This window comes from Durio zibethinus, chromosome 27 (genome assembly GCF_047325235.1).
Source record: "Durio zibethinus cultivar Kanyao isolate XHJ-2024 chromosome 27, ASM4732523v1, whole genome shotgun sequence".
Lineage (NCBI taxonomy): Eukaryota > Viridiplantae > Streptophyta > Magnoliopsida > Malvales > Malvaceae > Durio > Durio zibethinus.
Genome location: NC_143188.1, coordinates 15,979,438 through 15,997,033, shown reverse-complemented (window position 1 = coordinate 15,997,033; position 17,596 = coordinate 15,979,438). Strand labels below are relative to the sequence as shown.

Genomic DNA, 17,596 nt, shown 5'->3' with positions numbered 1-17,596 from the left:
CACACAAGCAAAGAGAATGAAAACATAACAACAATGATTATGTTGCATAAACAAACATAAAAAAGTGGACTTCTTGTTCTTGTATTTCATTTCAGGGTCCATTAAAATCACTGCTTCCCAAGCGTTCTAAAAGAGTCTGCAGCTCTTTTGCTCTCACAACTACAATAAAACAGGGAAAGGTTTGATGTAAAGGAATGGGAAACGATAAAAACAAAGCAGAACAAAAACATTGGTATAATCTTGAGTGAGGAAGATGGTTTCAGTAAACTATCAAACATGTTCTTGAAGACAAACTAAACAACAGGAAAACCAACAGTTATGGGTCGGCTCAGACAGACACAACGACGGCAACAATCTTGCTATTCAGATAGATTGAGCTACAATTACTACACCATGAATTAGCAAATTTAGCAATAATACAATTCAATACACTCATCCCATTCACTCATACCCTGAGAATCTGGAGCTTGGTGGAGAAGGCAATGGCAACCCAATCAGGCTGGGAAGACGACCATTGTAACTGCTCGATTTCAGCCCCAGCAGTGTAGGCAAGAATGGGGTCAAGCCCGCCCTCCACAGGCTGACCCATGGAGGACAGGTCCCAAATCAAGGCCTGGGCATCATCCCCAGCGGTGCAAATGTGGCAGGAGCTGTGGGGAGCCCAGGCAATGGCATTGACGCTTGAATGGTGCCTCTGCAGCTCAACCACCGGCAGTGTTGGGAAGCGGATATCCAAAACAACCACCTTGGAACTATCCATAATGATGGTGGCCATGTACCTGGGGTCCTGCTTGTTCCACCCCAACCGGACAAGAGGCGTATCGGGCTCCGAGCTCTCATAAATGATGGTGGAGTGCTCTTTGTCACGCAAGTCGAAAACCCTAACGGAACCATCAGCAGAGACGGAAGCAAAAACACCAACGCCGCCCCAGGCGATATCATAAACCTCCTTGTCATGGGCGATAAGCTGGGTGTCCACAGTCTCCCGCTCTATATCCCATATAGTGCAAGTTGTGTCGATGGAGGAAGTGCCGATGCGCTTGGGCTCCGCTTCGTTCCAGTCGAAGGACGTAAGAGGGCCGCAGAACTCACTGTTCTTGTTGCCGTTAAGGACGGACTTAAGGTCGACGCGTGAATGGTCATCGGAGATGCGCCAAATCCGGAGGAAGTCGGAGGAGGTGGCGAGAAGGTCGGGTTTCTGACATTCCTTGTCGGGAATAAAGATGGTCTTGGTAGGGGGATAAGGGTGGTCGAAGGATAGATTCGGGTCGGAACGGATCTCGCCATTCGAGTCGTCCAGCTGGACGATCTCAAGCCGGTTTGGGAATTGCTCAAGCAGGCTGGCGATAGCAAGGCGGTACTTCTTGTCGCGGCGGACACTCCAGTTCATGGCGTAGATGTGCCAGGGGGCCTCGTATGTATATATCTCGGATCGCTTCTGCTGCTCGTCAGAACCCTCCGGGTTGGGATCGCTGCTTGCGCCCATCTCCTGCCGCCACTGTCTTTCTTTTCTTGTTCCTAGCCGACACCACAGAAAGATTGGTTTAAATGAAGATCATAGAAGATAATGTGGTCCAATTTGCTTTCTGTTAGATGTGGACTTTTTTCGAAAAAAGTTGGTATTTTTTTATAGATATCATATATAATATTTATATTATAATATTCATCAAAATTTAATAAAAATGTTATTTTTTTTATATCGACATATAAGATACTTTTTAATTTAAAAAAATTTATAAAAAATATATTTAAAAATTATTTAATTATTCAAAAATTTTAAATTTAAGTGAAAGATCAATTTAATTATTTTTAAATTTTAGTAATAAAATTTGAGTAAAAAACTAATTTTTTATATTTTAATATGATTATAAATTTTTAATTTGTATTTTATTATTATTTTTAATTTTTTTTTATTTTTTTAAATATATCTAAAAAAATCAAGTATAAGTCATCATCCTAATCCATTTGTAAAATATAAAAACTTCACCCTGAATAAAATAATTTTTTTAATATATTTTAAAAATATATATCACCCAACTAATATGTAAAATCTAAAAATTTTACTTACAACAAATTATATAATTTCTTTTTTTTTTTAATAAAAAAGTACTTAGATGTTATTTTACCTTTCTGTTTTACTGCCAATGGATACTATTTTGCCTTCTTGTTTAAGTAAGTCAAAGAAGTACGATTTTTGAAGAGAATTAATAACAACTAGGTGAGTCAAATTAAAGAAGTATGATTTTTGAAGAAAATTAATAAATTATAGATGAATATTATAATAAATATTTTTTAATTTCGTATGTAAGATTTAAAAAATATGAATATATCATTCTACTTAAACTTGTTCATAGATTGGATAATTAGTCTGAATTTAAAAGTTCATCCAAAAATTTAAAAAATTTAGATATGAATATTAAACTATTTAAAAAAGTTCGAATAAATAAATGAGATCTAATAAAAAAATAATTGAATTTAGATTTTATTATTTAAGATTCAGACTTAACTTGATCTAAAAATTAAAAAAATATTTTTATTATAATGTGATAAGACCCATTTATTTTAACTTTTATAATAAATAAGGTCAATTTGTTTTATTAGTTACAATAGGATAAAATTTAATTTTTTCTTTATACAAAATATTAAAATAATGATATAATTTTAAATTACATTTAATAAAATTAAATTAAATCTAAATTCAAATGACTTATAAATTTAATTAAAATTAATTAAATTAATAATTTATAAAAAAATTATTTTTTTAAATTTTAAATACTAATCCTTTGAGCAGATTTGAACTTTATTGTTATATGTAAGAATAAACTTAAATAAAAAATAAGAACCATAAAATCAGACCGAACAAAACTTAAACTTACATAAAATGCTAAAATATCTATCAAATTCAACCTGACCTGAGACCCATGAACAGCTCTAATTCTATTAACTCTTACTATTAGCTTTCTCTGATCGAAAGACATTTCATGATGATCCCAAGGTTATCAATTTCCTGAAATTCTGATGAAGCTACCCAGTCTTATTCGTTCCTCAAGTACAAAACTATTGCATTAGTGTTGACTTGATGCCTGATCAAAGACTTGGCTTATGATTTTGCATGCAAAATTCTGTAAGCAATTTGAAACAAAACTCTGAAACTGCACGCAACCAATTTTATCCCACATCCAGATTTTCTAATAAAGTATTGTTAGAGAAAGAAGCAGGAAGAATCATGTTTATTGCGTTTTGATTGTCATAGTATCAACCATATACAAGTGATTTACAACATAAAAACAACATGAGTTTGTTGTCTCAAATCCAGAATCCAGGTCTATTCAGACATAAGGTTTAACACATGATTCCATATGGTACATCATTTGCTTCATGGAAGCATTATTCAGAAAACCAGCATGCACATGTAAGCTGGAGAACCCAACAGAAGAGGATTGAGCAAGAAATTTTATGCAAATGATGCAAGTGAATGCTGAGCACAACTGGTTGGCTACAAATAGAGGTGGTTTCCAGTCAAAAACAATCTTCATTGCACCAGCTGGTTGTCAAATTAGAGCTGGGAGACTCCAATAGTTGATGATGACACACATCTTGCCTGAACTGCTAATGTCTTAAGAACACCTCGGCATGGGTCACCTCCAAACCCGGAGTTTGAAACTTCAATAAAACAACTGTTTCTTCCCTCACAAGCCTGCAAAAGTTGGAAAAATAGTATTCAATGGAAAAAAGGGCAAAAACCTAAAATTATAGATATTTGAGCAGCATTCAACAGTAAAACGAGTTAACACTAGCAAAAATTTCATATGAATTTACAGAACTATTGTGAAAGAGTGTTTTCCTCCATGACAGTACCTTTTGTTCCTCAGACTGCTCTAGATTACTTAAAATATACAATAGAGGTTCCAACGATGAAAGGACCGCAGAAAAGGTGATTGACATATTAACTTTCCGGAAAACAAAAATAAATTATTTATATATATATCTGATGGACAAAGGTAGCTTAACGCTATGATTTTCCAGGGTTCCATTTGAGCCAGCAGTTGCACTAGTTCTGGAAGAGGCAGGGTCCACTTAAAAACCCAAGAAGTAGGTAAAGGGAAACTAATGCCTATTTCACTCAGTTCAATAAGTTGATCTACATTATTGAAGCTATCAGCACAGAAAAAGCTCCAAGAAAAATGTTTTCAAGGTACATAATGTATGTGTGCAAAACTACAAATGCATGCATATTGTCTCATTGATGAACTTAATAAAGCTTAGTAATAATACTAGCCATTTTTCAGCAGTTTCCATGTCTGGATATGTCTTCCTTTACTAGCTGTTAGGAGGAATGAATATGTATCTCTAATGAATATTGATGTATCTTAAAACGACTTCAACCAAAGTGGCCACATTAGCAGCAAGCGGAAACATCCAGCCAACCTCAGCATGGACACAATGTGTTTATATACTTCCAACTCTCTTTCACATTGTAATTATATATTTTTCAAGAAAATATTGATCAATTACCAGAACTTTTTAAACACATATAACTTTTTTTAGGTAAACATATATACCTTGGAGACCACAGACACTGAATTTGGTGAGTGACAATTGCCTTCAGAAAAGTTCTGGCAGCTGCCATGGGGAGTTCCGTAGCTAGCAAATTCTATGGAGGAGATTATATGCCCATCTTTGCACTGCAAGTGAACTTCTGGTCTCATATCATTTATGGAGACTTTTCCATCAATAACATCTGGATGGAGCCATTGCTGAAGAGGTTGATAGTGGGACTCAGACACTTGAGCACAGAGAATTCGTGGCACACGCAATTTGACTGAAATATCAAATGGGTTCCCACCAGTTTCTTCAAATATCACAAGTAAATTGTTTGATTCCTGTAACCATGACCGTGGTACATGGTACCTGGTGATTGACCAAGAGCAAATGCATCATAAGGTGGAAGTAAAATGCCATTTTCCACAGCAACAATCCAATTTTGAATGCAGATAAATGATTAGATATACATGCAAGGCACTCAAATAGTAAGACAACATTTCATAGTGTGATAAACATTATATTAGATAACTTTCCATTGATTTACATAAACTTCCAATGGAAATAATACCAGGTTTGAGTAGGCTTCCCACAATTTGTCCTGCACTTATTTGAATTATATGCTCCACGGTAATCACAGGTTTCTGGACATCCATCTTTCGGGGCAACCAGATTCCAGTATCTTCCAATATGTTGGCTGTTGACCCAAGCTTGGCCCTTTCCCATGCTTCCTAAATCAAGAGCAACAGGTTCTGTCCCATCAGGAGTATCAAAGTATGCCTGCTTGCATCGAGGATAGAACAGATATATGTAAGTACACTTTTCTTCAAAGGAATAAAAATGAGGGGATATATGTCCTTTCTCAAAAATAAAAAGAAAATAAAAAAGAGATGATATACATTCAGGTACATGCAACAGGGGAACAAGTGTTCACCTCACCAGGAGCAAATTAGAAAAAGCAAGGTGCACCAAATTATATGCTACTAGTGAAAAACTTGTATATAAGAGACAAGCAGCGATGGTGGTTCCAATAATTTATTTTAAAAAACATGCTTTTCATTCCTCTCGTTTTTCGTTTCCCACCAAGGTAAGGTGATATTTCAAGCTGTTTTCTATCTTTCCTAAACTAGTTCAAAGAAGAATTTTTCTTCTTTCATTCCAATACTAACTTTTGATCTTCACAGTTTTCCATCCTTCAGAAAAAGCTAAAACCTAAATGTCTATAATCAATTTAGGAGAAAAAGTCAAAAAGTCAGTAAAGTAGGATAACTGTAATACAGGAAGTAAGGAAGGAAAGAAAGGTTTCCACTATGGGGCTGGTTTGTGTTAGAGGAGCTATTTCAGAATGTGTTTCAGGAGCTAATGGCACAAAAATAGAAGACAACCAGACTACCTTTTAATTCTAAGCAAAAGCAGACTTAAGTCTTAGCACATTCCATCACAGAAAATGGAACATATTTTAATGGCCAATTTGGTATCCATGAATAAGAAAAACTTTCCTTTCAGGCCCAAAAAAAAAAATTGTAAGAAAAACCCATATTTCCAATTTATTGCTTCAAGGAGAGTTAAATGTCCAATAAATTGGATTAGCATGTAAGAATAAAAATGCTAATATAATTACAACTGTTCAAGGAATAGGTTTACCTTGTACCAAGTAAACGTGGAGGGAGTAGCATCAAGCTTCAATTCAGTCCATCCCGCCTTCTCATTTTCTTCTATGGTGAATATTTTCTGGAACTCACCCATCAGCCCAACCTAGAATCAAAATAATGCAACTTGTAACTCAATGTTTTCCTTAGTATTTTCTACCATCAAGAGAAAAAAGAACAAGAAACATCCAATTCATGAAATTCAGAGAAGATACTAACCACAATGAAGTTGTGCTATGAAAAGGTGACAGATATACAAATCAAAGTTAAGTTTAATGACCAAACATTGCCTACCGAGTTGCAACCATTTGAAATTAAAGATGTTCACATCCAAGACCATCCTTGAAACTTTGAGTTTCTATTAATCATAGATGCATTGGCTCATTTCACATTCAAAGAGAATTCGTGTATTAGCACAAGAAAAAATCAGGCAGGCATCAAGAGTCAAGACCATAAATTTCCAGATTGACATGACAATGTGTTATTAAAAAAGTCTAATGGCAATGAATACAAGGCTAGTAAGACTATTTTTTTTTCTTTCATGAAAGAGACTGTTCTAGCAGAGGAATTATTCAAGCAAGATTGTTCCCTTCCATCAAAATTTGTTTAAGCCAGAAGCCAAGTTCTCTTCTCTAGAAAGGATTAATACAGATCATTCATTTTTATAGTTAGACGCATGTGACTGTTTTATCAATTTAATACAAACAATGGAAGTACTAGAATCTGATTTTCCTCCACAAAATCAGATCTCTTTCCAGATTCAGTGACCTTCCAATTCTAAAGAACACGTTAAAAACTCAATTCTATATCTGTTCAATCCATCAAGAAAATATAGGATTTTATTTAACCTAAGGATACCCTTATTACTTGGCTTTAAGCAGTGTTGGGATAGACATGTTCAAAAGTACTAATATACCAGCATTAATTAATCTTGTGGTCTCAAGAGATTGTATTATAGAATATGTCAGCTTTTGATAATCCATGGTCTAATAAGATTAGATTCAATTTTATATAAAGATCAGCCTTCATTATGTTGATTGGTGGAAAAAAAAAGTCCAAATGGGTTGGGCGATGTTTGGCTACACATGCAGAAAAGCTACTTTGATTATGTAACAGGACAAAAACATATGATGCATTGTTAAAACAGACCCACGCTTATCATAAAAGGAGCTGGGGAAAAGACCATCTAATCTGAATAACAGAAGCGAGACACGCCACCTATTGGAACATAAAGCTTTGGCTTCTATGGACAGCGCAAACAGATTTTTTTGATAGAGAAGGAAAGAAAAATCTGAGCAATCAAGACAGATTCTTAGGAGCACAAAAGTTAGAGCTGAAAACCTTACTAAAAAAAATGCCTGTGGAGTAATCTGATTGGACATCAAAACTATGCCTGTTTTATTCTGGACAAATACAGTGGAATGTTTGAGCCTGATCCATCAAAATTTAGACAGACAAATGAAGCAACCAACATGCCCCTATATTATTGTAACAACTATTACCTCTTATCTAGTATAAAAAAGAGGTTTAAATTTAGCCAACATGCCCTTATATTATTGCTTATTATTTGTGTTTATTATAAAACATTCAAAATACATGAACAGCATCCTAGAAAAAGCCTAGAGTTAAAAAACCTACTAATATTTACTGAATAATCACGAAATGGATGAAGCAACAAATCAATTGTATGCGTATGCACAACGAAACAAAGAAAGAAAGGCTAGTTAGAACAGTTTTAAATCATAATCAAAGAGTTGACTAAAATTATTAAATACAGACCTGATAGGTCCATGAAGCCTCGGAGAGGTCTATATCCCCATTTTTAAATCCAGTAAGCTTAATTTGGCCTCTAATCCCAGCACCATCTTTCTCTAGAAAGGCACCATAGTTCTGTATCATCATTGCAAAATTTAGCAATGCGACATTAGAGATTCATAATCACCATTCCATTTGAGACAAGTTATTAAAAAATATATAAAATCGAGAAACCACTGAGACTAACAACATTGTGTCACTAAAGTGGCTAGAAATCAGTAAAACCGATTAGATCCAAAATATATTGCACATTACAAATGAACCACGGGCAAGAATCTGCTTCAGTACAACAGAATATGGTTCATGTGTATAAATCAGAAGAAGATAGAATTTTCAATGCTATCAAATTTTTATTTCTTTGTTGTGAACAATATGGAGCTGATCTTAAATTTTGCTATACCCCAACTTGCTAAACATTAGTACTCTGGAGAAACTTACAAACACAAATAACTTATGCAGGAACAGTTTCAGACACTAAATTAACATGTCCACAACACTACAAATACAATCTAGGCACTAAACCCTAAACACTAAAAGAAAATGACTTAAGTAGTGTGAACACCAGTTTTTACCTGCAAACCAACTGTCTGAGATAACAATATTAAATCACTGTAACCTTGCTGAAATTGAAGAGGCTGCACCACCTTGACCCAGTGACCACTTATGCTGCCTTCAATTCCAGAAGTAGTGAAAACTTCAGTTATGATAGGTACTCTAAACTTATAAAGACAACAAGAATTTCAATAAATGCATATTTTTAAAAGCAATACAGTATATAAATAGAGATTAAAGAGTGAGGGGCAGCGAGAAGAGAATTTCAGTCACTTGAATTTCAATAGATGGACATGCAAGCACTTGAATACAATCATAATGTGGGAATTTACCTATAAGCTGCCCATTAATAAATACCCGCAATACATCACGGATGCTATCAATCACAAGAGTGGGGCTAACTTGATTTTCCTCCCAAAATGCAATGTCTTCATCAGAAACATATATTCTACATTCCAGATATAGAATAAAGAGGCATCAACGACAATTTGAAAATAAATGGAAACTAGAAAGTTTAGTCAAGTGATTATCATCAGCAAAACTAAAATCAACCACTTTTGTGTCCATGCAAATAGTCAAATAAATACCATGCCCTTCCCCACCCGAAAAGAGATACATTAAGCTACTAATACTTTCAGCTCATTTGGGGGTCCCAAAATGTGATTCATTCATAAAAAATACTTTGTCTGTATACTGCATACTAACTAAAGTGCCTTAGTGAAATAAATTGTAAACTGTAAAGTTAAACATCAGTTTACTAATAAAGAGTTGAAATGAGTTGATTCAAGAAGAGATGGTACAATGAAAAAGATTGTAAACTATGTGAATAAAAGTTAGGCAAGGTGTAAGGTTTTTCTGACTTTGTTAGCTTTTTATTAGGGGTCAAAGGAAAGGAAGCAATCTTCTAAGTTCTCAAAAGTAGTGGATCCTGAATAAACCAAACAAAAATCTTTTTACTGCAAATATTTGGCCAATAGAATAATAAGAGACACTCAAGTGTCATTTTAGTCCTTAAAACAATTTGTTCTAAAAGGAAGAGAACTTAATAGAAACAATAACCATACAGAAAAAGGAAAGATGAATTAGGTTGGAGTAATAGAAGTGTAGACGATAGTTGACCTGTTTATATGCCACAGATAATCAGATGTATCCTTTGTCACATTCAAATGCTCCAACACACCTTGAAATGTAAAATTGTTCACACTCCATATACCTATTGGCTCATTTACAGACATCCATGTATCTGAGATACTGGAAACTTCATTTTTGGTCATGATTAGTTCAGGTGCAGATATTTTTGGAGATGGGGCATTGGCATCCTCTACCAGTTTCATGGAAGTTTGTGCTCCAACCTGTTTGGACATATGAAAGAAGAAAGAGGACTTATAAATATATAGAAACAAAAATTACGATTCCGCTGAGGCAAAAAAGCTTTAAATCAAGTTATAGGGAGAAAATTCAGTAATTTCAGCTAGCTCAAACCATCATTTTCATTCCATCTACATTTCTAAATGGAACTTGATTTGCATATACACAAAGTCTATTTCAATGACTGTCAATGACACATTAGTTCTTTCATCTAAGAAAGAAAATTGTTATTTAATGCTTCCCCTGGGTTTCCTTGCAATCTTTTAATTAACGACGACAACAACAACAACAACAAACTAAGCCTTATATCCTATTACTCTAGAGTCAGTTGTATAAAAGGCCGAAAAAGGAATCATGTTAAGTTGTAGTTTTGAATCTTCTTGAATAAAAAACAATCTTTTCATCTACTTCCTTAACTTATATCATCTTTTATTACTTGCATCCACATCTTTCATGGTTTACCTCTAGAAGCTTTGGTCTCTCTCAAATCTAGAAGCTCATTTCTCCTAATTGGTGCACAGATAGGCAATGTTTTAAATAACAAGAATGAAATTTCTTTTCAATTTACTCTATATCTCAACTGTAACTGTAATACAGATTTAAAACCTAATTTGTAGAAGCAAAGGAGTAGGTTTTTCTTAGCAAATGAGGGAAGAAGCTAGCTAACTCAAGCAGAATTCTCAGTTTGTTGTCAAAGCATACTATTTTAATAGAAGCTATGTGAACATGTATGTATGCCACGATTTAAGACAGAAAAGGAAGTGTCAATGGCAGCTTCCTGGTATTTACTAGAGAAGAATTTTTTACAGAAAATAATGTAAATGCATGTACTTTGTTTATGTGCAGATGTAAGTGGGAGAATTTTTAGTCCTCATAAATGGGAAATAATTCATAGAGGACTACATTAATTGGGTCCTGCATTCAAGATTAAGCACTCATTTTTAGCGATTAAGGCAGATTGATAAACAAGCATCAAAACAGCCATGTGTTTAATGCAGAAACGTTTCACTGATTCAGCATTCATTAAGAACTCAAATTTCTAAAGTTGGAAAGCAAACCTTTGCTGTGTTGAATGCTGTGTTCCTGCAGTCAGGTAAAATGCTCACAGACCATGGTGGCAAAGAGTATGATTTACCACGGAATGTTACAGTTGCTGCTTTATGCTCATCAATATTTGCAAGAAATGCAGAGCACGTGCTTTGACTTTCCGAAAGAGTAGTGTTCAGCCCATTAGTCTGGGTATTGTCCCAGTATACATGTGCCTACATGTGGTTACTGACTGACATTAAACCAGATGTAAAATTAAAAAAAAAAAAAAGAAAAAAAATCCAGAAAGGAGGAAACAATTTCAGTTGAACAGTATAATATGATAAAACATTTGCAGAAACAAAGAAGCTTCCTCAATGGCTTTTTTTTTCCTTGTCTATATGTATTAGCCAAAAGGATGTTGGTAACTTTTATGCTGCAGTACTAGTATACGGTAACATTCAAGCTTCACCCAAGTGCAACCTTGTGAAGCAAAATTGTCTCAGATGTCTAGTGACTTATTGATGAGAGATATTTAAGTGGAACATTTGGCCAGTTGACCATCTGTAACCATTTTCTTCCATGAAATTCTTTAACCAGAACATGTTGGACTGGTGGTGGCAAAAGCTGACCCCAATCAAACAGCCCATCCAATTCAACTCAAAACCCAATACAAATAACTGATCTCTATCTCTAGCAGAGGGAAGGGCAAGAAAAGAAAAGACAAAAAAAAAAAAAAAGCTTACTAAGAAAGGTAAATAATCCAAAGTGGGTCTGCCTTAAACTAGAATGACTCCAATCAGACCAACCCACCTTATTGCCACCTTTAGCAAACAATGCAACCTTACTCCACTGAGAACACTACTAGCTGCAAGCTGATGTAACTTGCATGCAAGAACAAGGTATATTTCTTTTATATATAAAGTCCAGATGGACACATCATTCTAGAACAATTTCTTTAATTTAATTGATACAGAACAGTGGTGCAAGAATTAAAAAAGAAACCTCCTGCTTTGGTCCCAATTTCATATACTGAGGTGAGTCGGCAGCAACAAGAGCATGTTCACAGAGTTTTATAGCAGCATGAAGATCTTTCAAGTGTCCCCATTTTGGCTCACTCAGCAAACCTAAAAGACAAAGGACATCAGTCAGTTTTGGGCCTTAATGTTCCAGTTATATTTGATCTTAAATTTATAAATTTATGAGCAAGTACTTATGCTTCAATAACCAAGAGTTACCAATTAATCATTTCTTTGCTTTGTCCTGTTTCACCTACCATATTCATCAATTGGGGCATCGTAATCATAACTAGTAATATAGAAGGGCCCACCAGAAGTACGGCCAAAGTTTGTCCCACCAAAATACTGCAATCATCACCAGGCCTGTCAATATGTAGAATTGGACTAGCTAACCTAATAATGAGATATGCACTTGACCATAAAGATTGCTATTTCTGGTAAGACCTAACCATATCTCTTACCCAGCCTCACAAATGCTAACCACATAATAGAAAATGAGACTTTCCCTACATCATTTTAGCAAAAATATATAATTCTTTACATTTCTGGAGCAATCTAATAAAATATTCAGTTGTAAACTATCATTTCAAATGCTAACTACATAGAAAATGAGACTTTTCCTACACCATTTTAGTAAAAATATATAATTTCTTACATTTCCGGAGCAATCTAATAAAATATTCAGTTGTTTATAATTGTACCATATAATAGTTCATCAAGCTCCCTCCACGCTGAAAAAAACGTGCTACTGCAAATGCAAGATCTTCAACAGGTCTGTGAGGCAATGTTTCTCCCCATGAGGTGTACCTTCAAAGATCAACCTAAAAATAAGATGGATTGCTAATAAACTTATAGCATGCAAAAATCTGATAGTTAACAAGAGAGAAAGCTTCAGAAATAAGGTGGAAGAAAATTTTTGGTGATGTTACAGAAACCTAATGGCATATAGATTGAAATGTATGGACTGTAGTAGGAATTTAGAAAAAAAAAGTAGCTCCAAAAGCATGGTTATTCCATCCTACTTATCAAAGCATTCAACCTAAAATCCACCCCATCCACCCAAAGGTAGAGAGGCCCAACATAAATAAAAAGTCCAGACAAGCCCCATATTTCTAACTAATGAAACACAACACGACTTAAAAATCCTCCACAACTTTAGGGATATATCCTGCAGAACACAAAGTTAAGCAACAAACAGAAAGAACAAATGAAGCAAAAAATAACCCAGTCATAAAGGATAAAAAATAAAACCAATTGAGAAAGGGTGCGGAAGCTTAACTGACTCAAGACCACAACAGACCCCTAACTTAAATAATATGAGATGACACCAGTTAAAATACCAATGCTACCATAATATTAGCCAACTTGGATTTTTTATATAATTGATACCAGAGTAATTGAAGCTATTATCACCAATTTCAAAAAACTCCAATATAAAGCAAGACCAAAATTGTAGTTCCCCGAGCCACAAGGATTTGGCACTCCCTCTATTTTTGACAAACTCAAAATATGTCCATAGGTGCTTCATAAAATTTCCTTTGCCTCCTTGACAACCCTCCCCCTTCCAGAAAAAGGGAAAAGAAAGGAAAAGAGCACAATGAAAGAAGAAGCGAACTATGGGGAGTAAAAAGAAACAAGTAAATCATTAGGCATTATCATACCATCCATCCCAATTTTCTGTCCAAATTGTTGGTTTGTTAGGAGAATTTGGTTTATAACCATCACAGTAGTAACTATTGCATGTATCTATCTGCAACAGAAAACAAAGGAAGACAAACAAAAGAAAGTAAAGAAGAAATAGAGAAACAATAAACAAATATTTGTAGTTTCAAATCTCGGCGTTGTAAATATATTAAAAATTTTAAAAAAAGCAAGGCATGAAATAAAAGTAATAACAACTTGTTGTTTGTTCATAGACTTCACCATGATTAGAAATGCACAAGCATTGCAAAGAAACTCAAACAAAGATTAAAAGGTAAGGGCCTTACTATATCACCCGGAGCATCAGTTTGTTTGCACATCACCCACGGAACCCCAGCACCAAGACCCAGAGCCATGTTAGCTGCCCACTTGACATAATCTTTCCCCTTCTGGCCATATGAACTCTCCATATTTCCATATTCATTCTCAATCTGATAAATTTTTATCCAAGTTATGGAAATCTTTGGGAAAGAGAGTAATTCTTGTTCCAATCTTTGGATATGCATGGATTTGAGAGAGAATTAGAATCAACATGAGTTCATTAGACTGTACGATATTCTTCAGAATATAACTTAAGGTCAAAATCAGTAGATGAAAGGAATGTAATTAATGGATTTCATGGAATAAATAATCAAATCCCATAATGGCCAAGGGGTAAAATGCCCACAAAAAGAGCTAAGAAACCCATAGCTTGAGCAAGGGCAAATATTCTTTTGAGGATGAACAACTAATTTAGTCCCTTAGAAATGGAATGCTGTCATTTCGGTACACAAAATCCCCTTGCATTTTTTTTAATAATATTTTAGTCCTTATGTAAAGCTTAAGCTTTCTGTACTACTTATAGATTGACCATATGTTTAGAGCAAAAAATCAGTACCATTATAAACATGTACAAAATGTATACATGTCTTTGATACAAAATCAACCAGAAGAGAAGATTAGTACCAATTCAAATATAGTCTAAGGGCAAAGTTGTCTAGATGGGTTGATAGTCAGATTGATAAGACCTTGGGCAATTTTAATTTATTTGCTGTTAAATAACTTTAAAACCTTCACATGGAATGATAAATTATTGAGAATAATTCATAGTTGTGGGAATTATTTGACATCTAAATGAAAGTTTTGGGACTTCCTATGTCTTTCCCTCTTCAAGATGAGAATTTCTTCTATATGATGAGTTCAGATTGAAAGAAATGGCCAGAATGACAATTTGATTCCAATTTTGTCCCTGATCCTTGGTACAGAAGTTGAGCCATAGGTCTCATCTAAAAAACTAATCTATATAATGTATAAAATGGAGTTCTTGATTGTAGTACAACCTGCAAGAGGATAATAGGACCACCCTGCCAGGAAAAGAGCTGCTCCTCCCGCAGCAAATCCACAATCTTTGTTACAAAGCGTTGCATCTCCCTCTGGAGAAAGAAAAACCAGAAAAGATGAAGATGCAAAAGAAAGTTTAAGCTGTTATGGCCACTGAAACAAAGTTAAATCTCAATGACCAACAACCAATAGATGACCAAAATTTTGAGAAATTCACTTGTCAACCTCCAGAAATTATTCTAATCTTACCAATATTTGACCAAGATAGCAAAAAGAACTTACTAAAGTATATATATTAAACTCAAACATAAAAGGAAACTTAAAAATAAATTGGTATTATAATTAGTCAAGGTTTAGAAACATGCCACCACTCAAACACATGCAAAAATATAAATAAATAAGAGAAATGAAAGAAGAGAGTACGAGTGACCAAGCAATTTGATGGTTATTCAAATATTAGCATAGGTGTCAACAAACTGACCCTTCATGAAACTGAATTGTGGATATAGAAACTGGCAAAGGTTTGCTAGTTAAATATCATCAGAAAACTAGTATTTTATGGAGCACATGAGTGCATATCAAAGGACTACATTAAAGGTGAAGAAATCTGGAAACACATTCAAAGCATCTTCACTTTAAGGCAAAGTCTTACAAAAGTTGACAGTAATGTTCATTTTGTGTTCTAAACATGCCTCTCATTAAATCCTATTTCAGTGAGAACTAGCTGTTGAAAACAACTAAATTGCATGGAAAACATTTTAAGTTGATAAGAAATCTCCATACTTTTCTAGGTGTTACATGCTAAAATTAACCCAAAATGTTCCATTAGAAGTGTAAAAAATAAAAATGTTCTGTATTTCAGAATCATTAGGGAAAGCAACAAACAGTTTTCTAGTATGCTTGTAATCACAGGATCCCATACCTTAAAAGGTTCATTATCTGTTCGAAATTCTATGCCAGGGACATCACGCAGCCAAACAGGAAAGCCCCTGTAAGTCATTAGCCAAAATAAGAAGGAAACAAAAGAAGATATTCTTTTGTAAATGATAAATTATTGGCCTGATTCAGAGCCAAAAACTGAGGCATTAAAACATTTTCATCTAGTGGCATGATAATGAACACATAGTTATTAAAAGCAGAAAATAACCTTAATAAGTAATTAAAATGGGAAAAAAAAGGTCAGACCCGAAATTCCACTCAGCACAAACGTAAGGACCTATGCGAAGAAGGAAATAGAGTCCACTGTCCCCCACTAGCTTTACAAACTTGACAAGATCATACATTCCTTCAAAGTTATACTGAACAAGCAGTTCATATGAAAGATTAATATTCCAGTTAAAACAAATAAGTCTATTAATGGTAACCATCCCCATTTACTACCATAGACTGGTTGCAAAAGAGTTTTAGGCAGCATACCTGTCCTCTAACTGGTTCATGCCCATTCCAAAATGTATAACTTTCAACCACATCTGCTCCACCTTCCTTGCTTTTTGCAATCAGGTCAGGCCACATCTGACGACATTATGCTACCAATGTAAGAAATGCAATTTAACAGCAACAAATAATAATAATGGGGAAAATTAAAGAGAAAAATAACAGTAAAATGTTCACCTACGGCTTAATTTCCCATTAATGCATATAGCAACAATAAAGACAAAAGTAAGTTTCTTTCTTTCTTGAGGAAAGAATTCCACAACGCAAAAGCTTATCCAAAAACTAAGCTTTTACTCCTAAAATTCAAAAGTCTAGTTCAACAATAGTTAAAAACTTAAACTTCCAACTTGACAAAAAAAAAGTTAAAAAATTATTGTTTTAAGAGTTGAAAAAAAAAAAAACCATAGTTGGGGAAACATTAGAAAGTCAACAACTTGAAAAAAAATAAAGAAAAATCATTGCTGTAAGAGTTGAAAGAAGGTCAAAGGGCTTAAAAGGAGAAAAGGGTACCTGAGGAGTAGCACGAGGGTAATGAATTCCGGCGGAAATGAGCATGCGGCGTTTGCCATCGATGATCAGAGCTCTGTGATCGTAAGTAACGTTGAATGGTTCAAAGAAATTAGCAGCAGTGACTGAGAATTGGATGAAGAGATACAAAGAAAAAAGCCGAAGAAAAGCTCTGTTTTCTGAAACCACCATCTCTAATTACCGAGAGAGAAAGAGAATGAATTTGTTGATTCATAGAATAATGGAGGAAACTAGAAGTTAAGAGAGAGAAGACAAAGAGTGATGCGTGGACGAAGGTGCCACCGCTTGGCAGCTACCGATCAAACTGTATATTGTAAGGCTTTCCTGGACAAGGACAGTTACCTACGTCCGGTCTGATCGGGTCATTGGAAATAAATAGAATAATTTAAAATATAATAAATGATAATATAAAATCAAATTATAAAAATAAAACTTGATTGTAATACAATTTAAAAATTTATTAATAAATATATATAAATTTAATAAAATAATAAAATTTTTAATATTTTTATATTAATATAAATTGTTATACGTAATTTTATATAAAATATAATACAAATATATAAAATTTTAAATTTAATTTTGCAAAAAATTATTAAAGTAAGAAAAAGAAAATCACAAGAAAAAGAAAATTTTTGACCT

General features: G+C 34.2%; 2 protein-coding genes across 2 annotated transcripts; both read right to left on the bottom strand.

Annotated features, from left to right (window-relative positions):
* Positions 1-205: 205 nt before the first annotated feature.
* LOC111279926 (WD repeat-containing protein LWD1) lies at positions 206-1,616 on the bottom strand. Its single transcript, XM_022866996.2, has one exon. The coding sequence runs from the start codon at positions 1,484-1,486 to the stop codon at positions 446-448; it is 1,041 nt and encodes a 346-aa protein (XP_022722731.2). The 5' UTR covers positions 1,487-1,616; the 3' UTR covers positions 206-445.
* A 1,597-nt stretch (positions 1,617-3,213) lies between these two features.
* BGAL9 (beta galactosidase 9) lies at positions 3,214-17,237 on the bottom strand. Its single transcript, XM_022866884.2, has 19 exons — positions 16,937-17,237; positions 16,409-16,504; positions 16,178-16,290; positions 15,915-15,981; positions 14,992-15,084; positions 13,960-14,103; positions 13,633-13,721; positions 12,673-12,778; positions 12,229-12,316; positions 11,958-12,079; positions 10,985-11,188; positions 9,678-9,910; positions 8,891-9,006; positions 8,579-8,676; positions 7,971-8,081; positions 6,187-6,297; positions 5,114-5,322; positions 4,563-4,911; positions 3,214-3,697 (listed from the first exon to the last, which is right to left on the bottom strand). Exons 1-19 carry the CDS (start codon positions 17,123-17,125, stop codon positions 3,557-3,559), a joined length of 2,679 nt encoding a protein of 892 aa, XP_022722619.1. The 5' UTR covers positions 17,126-17,237; the 3' UTR covers positions 3,214-3,556.
* Positions 17,238-17,596: the final 359 nt, after the last annotated feature.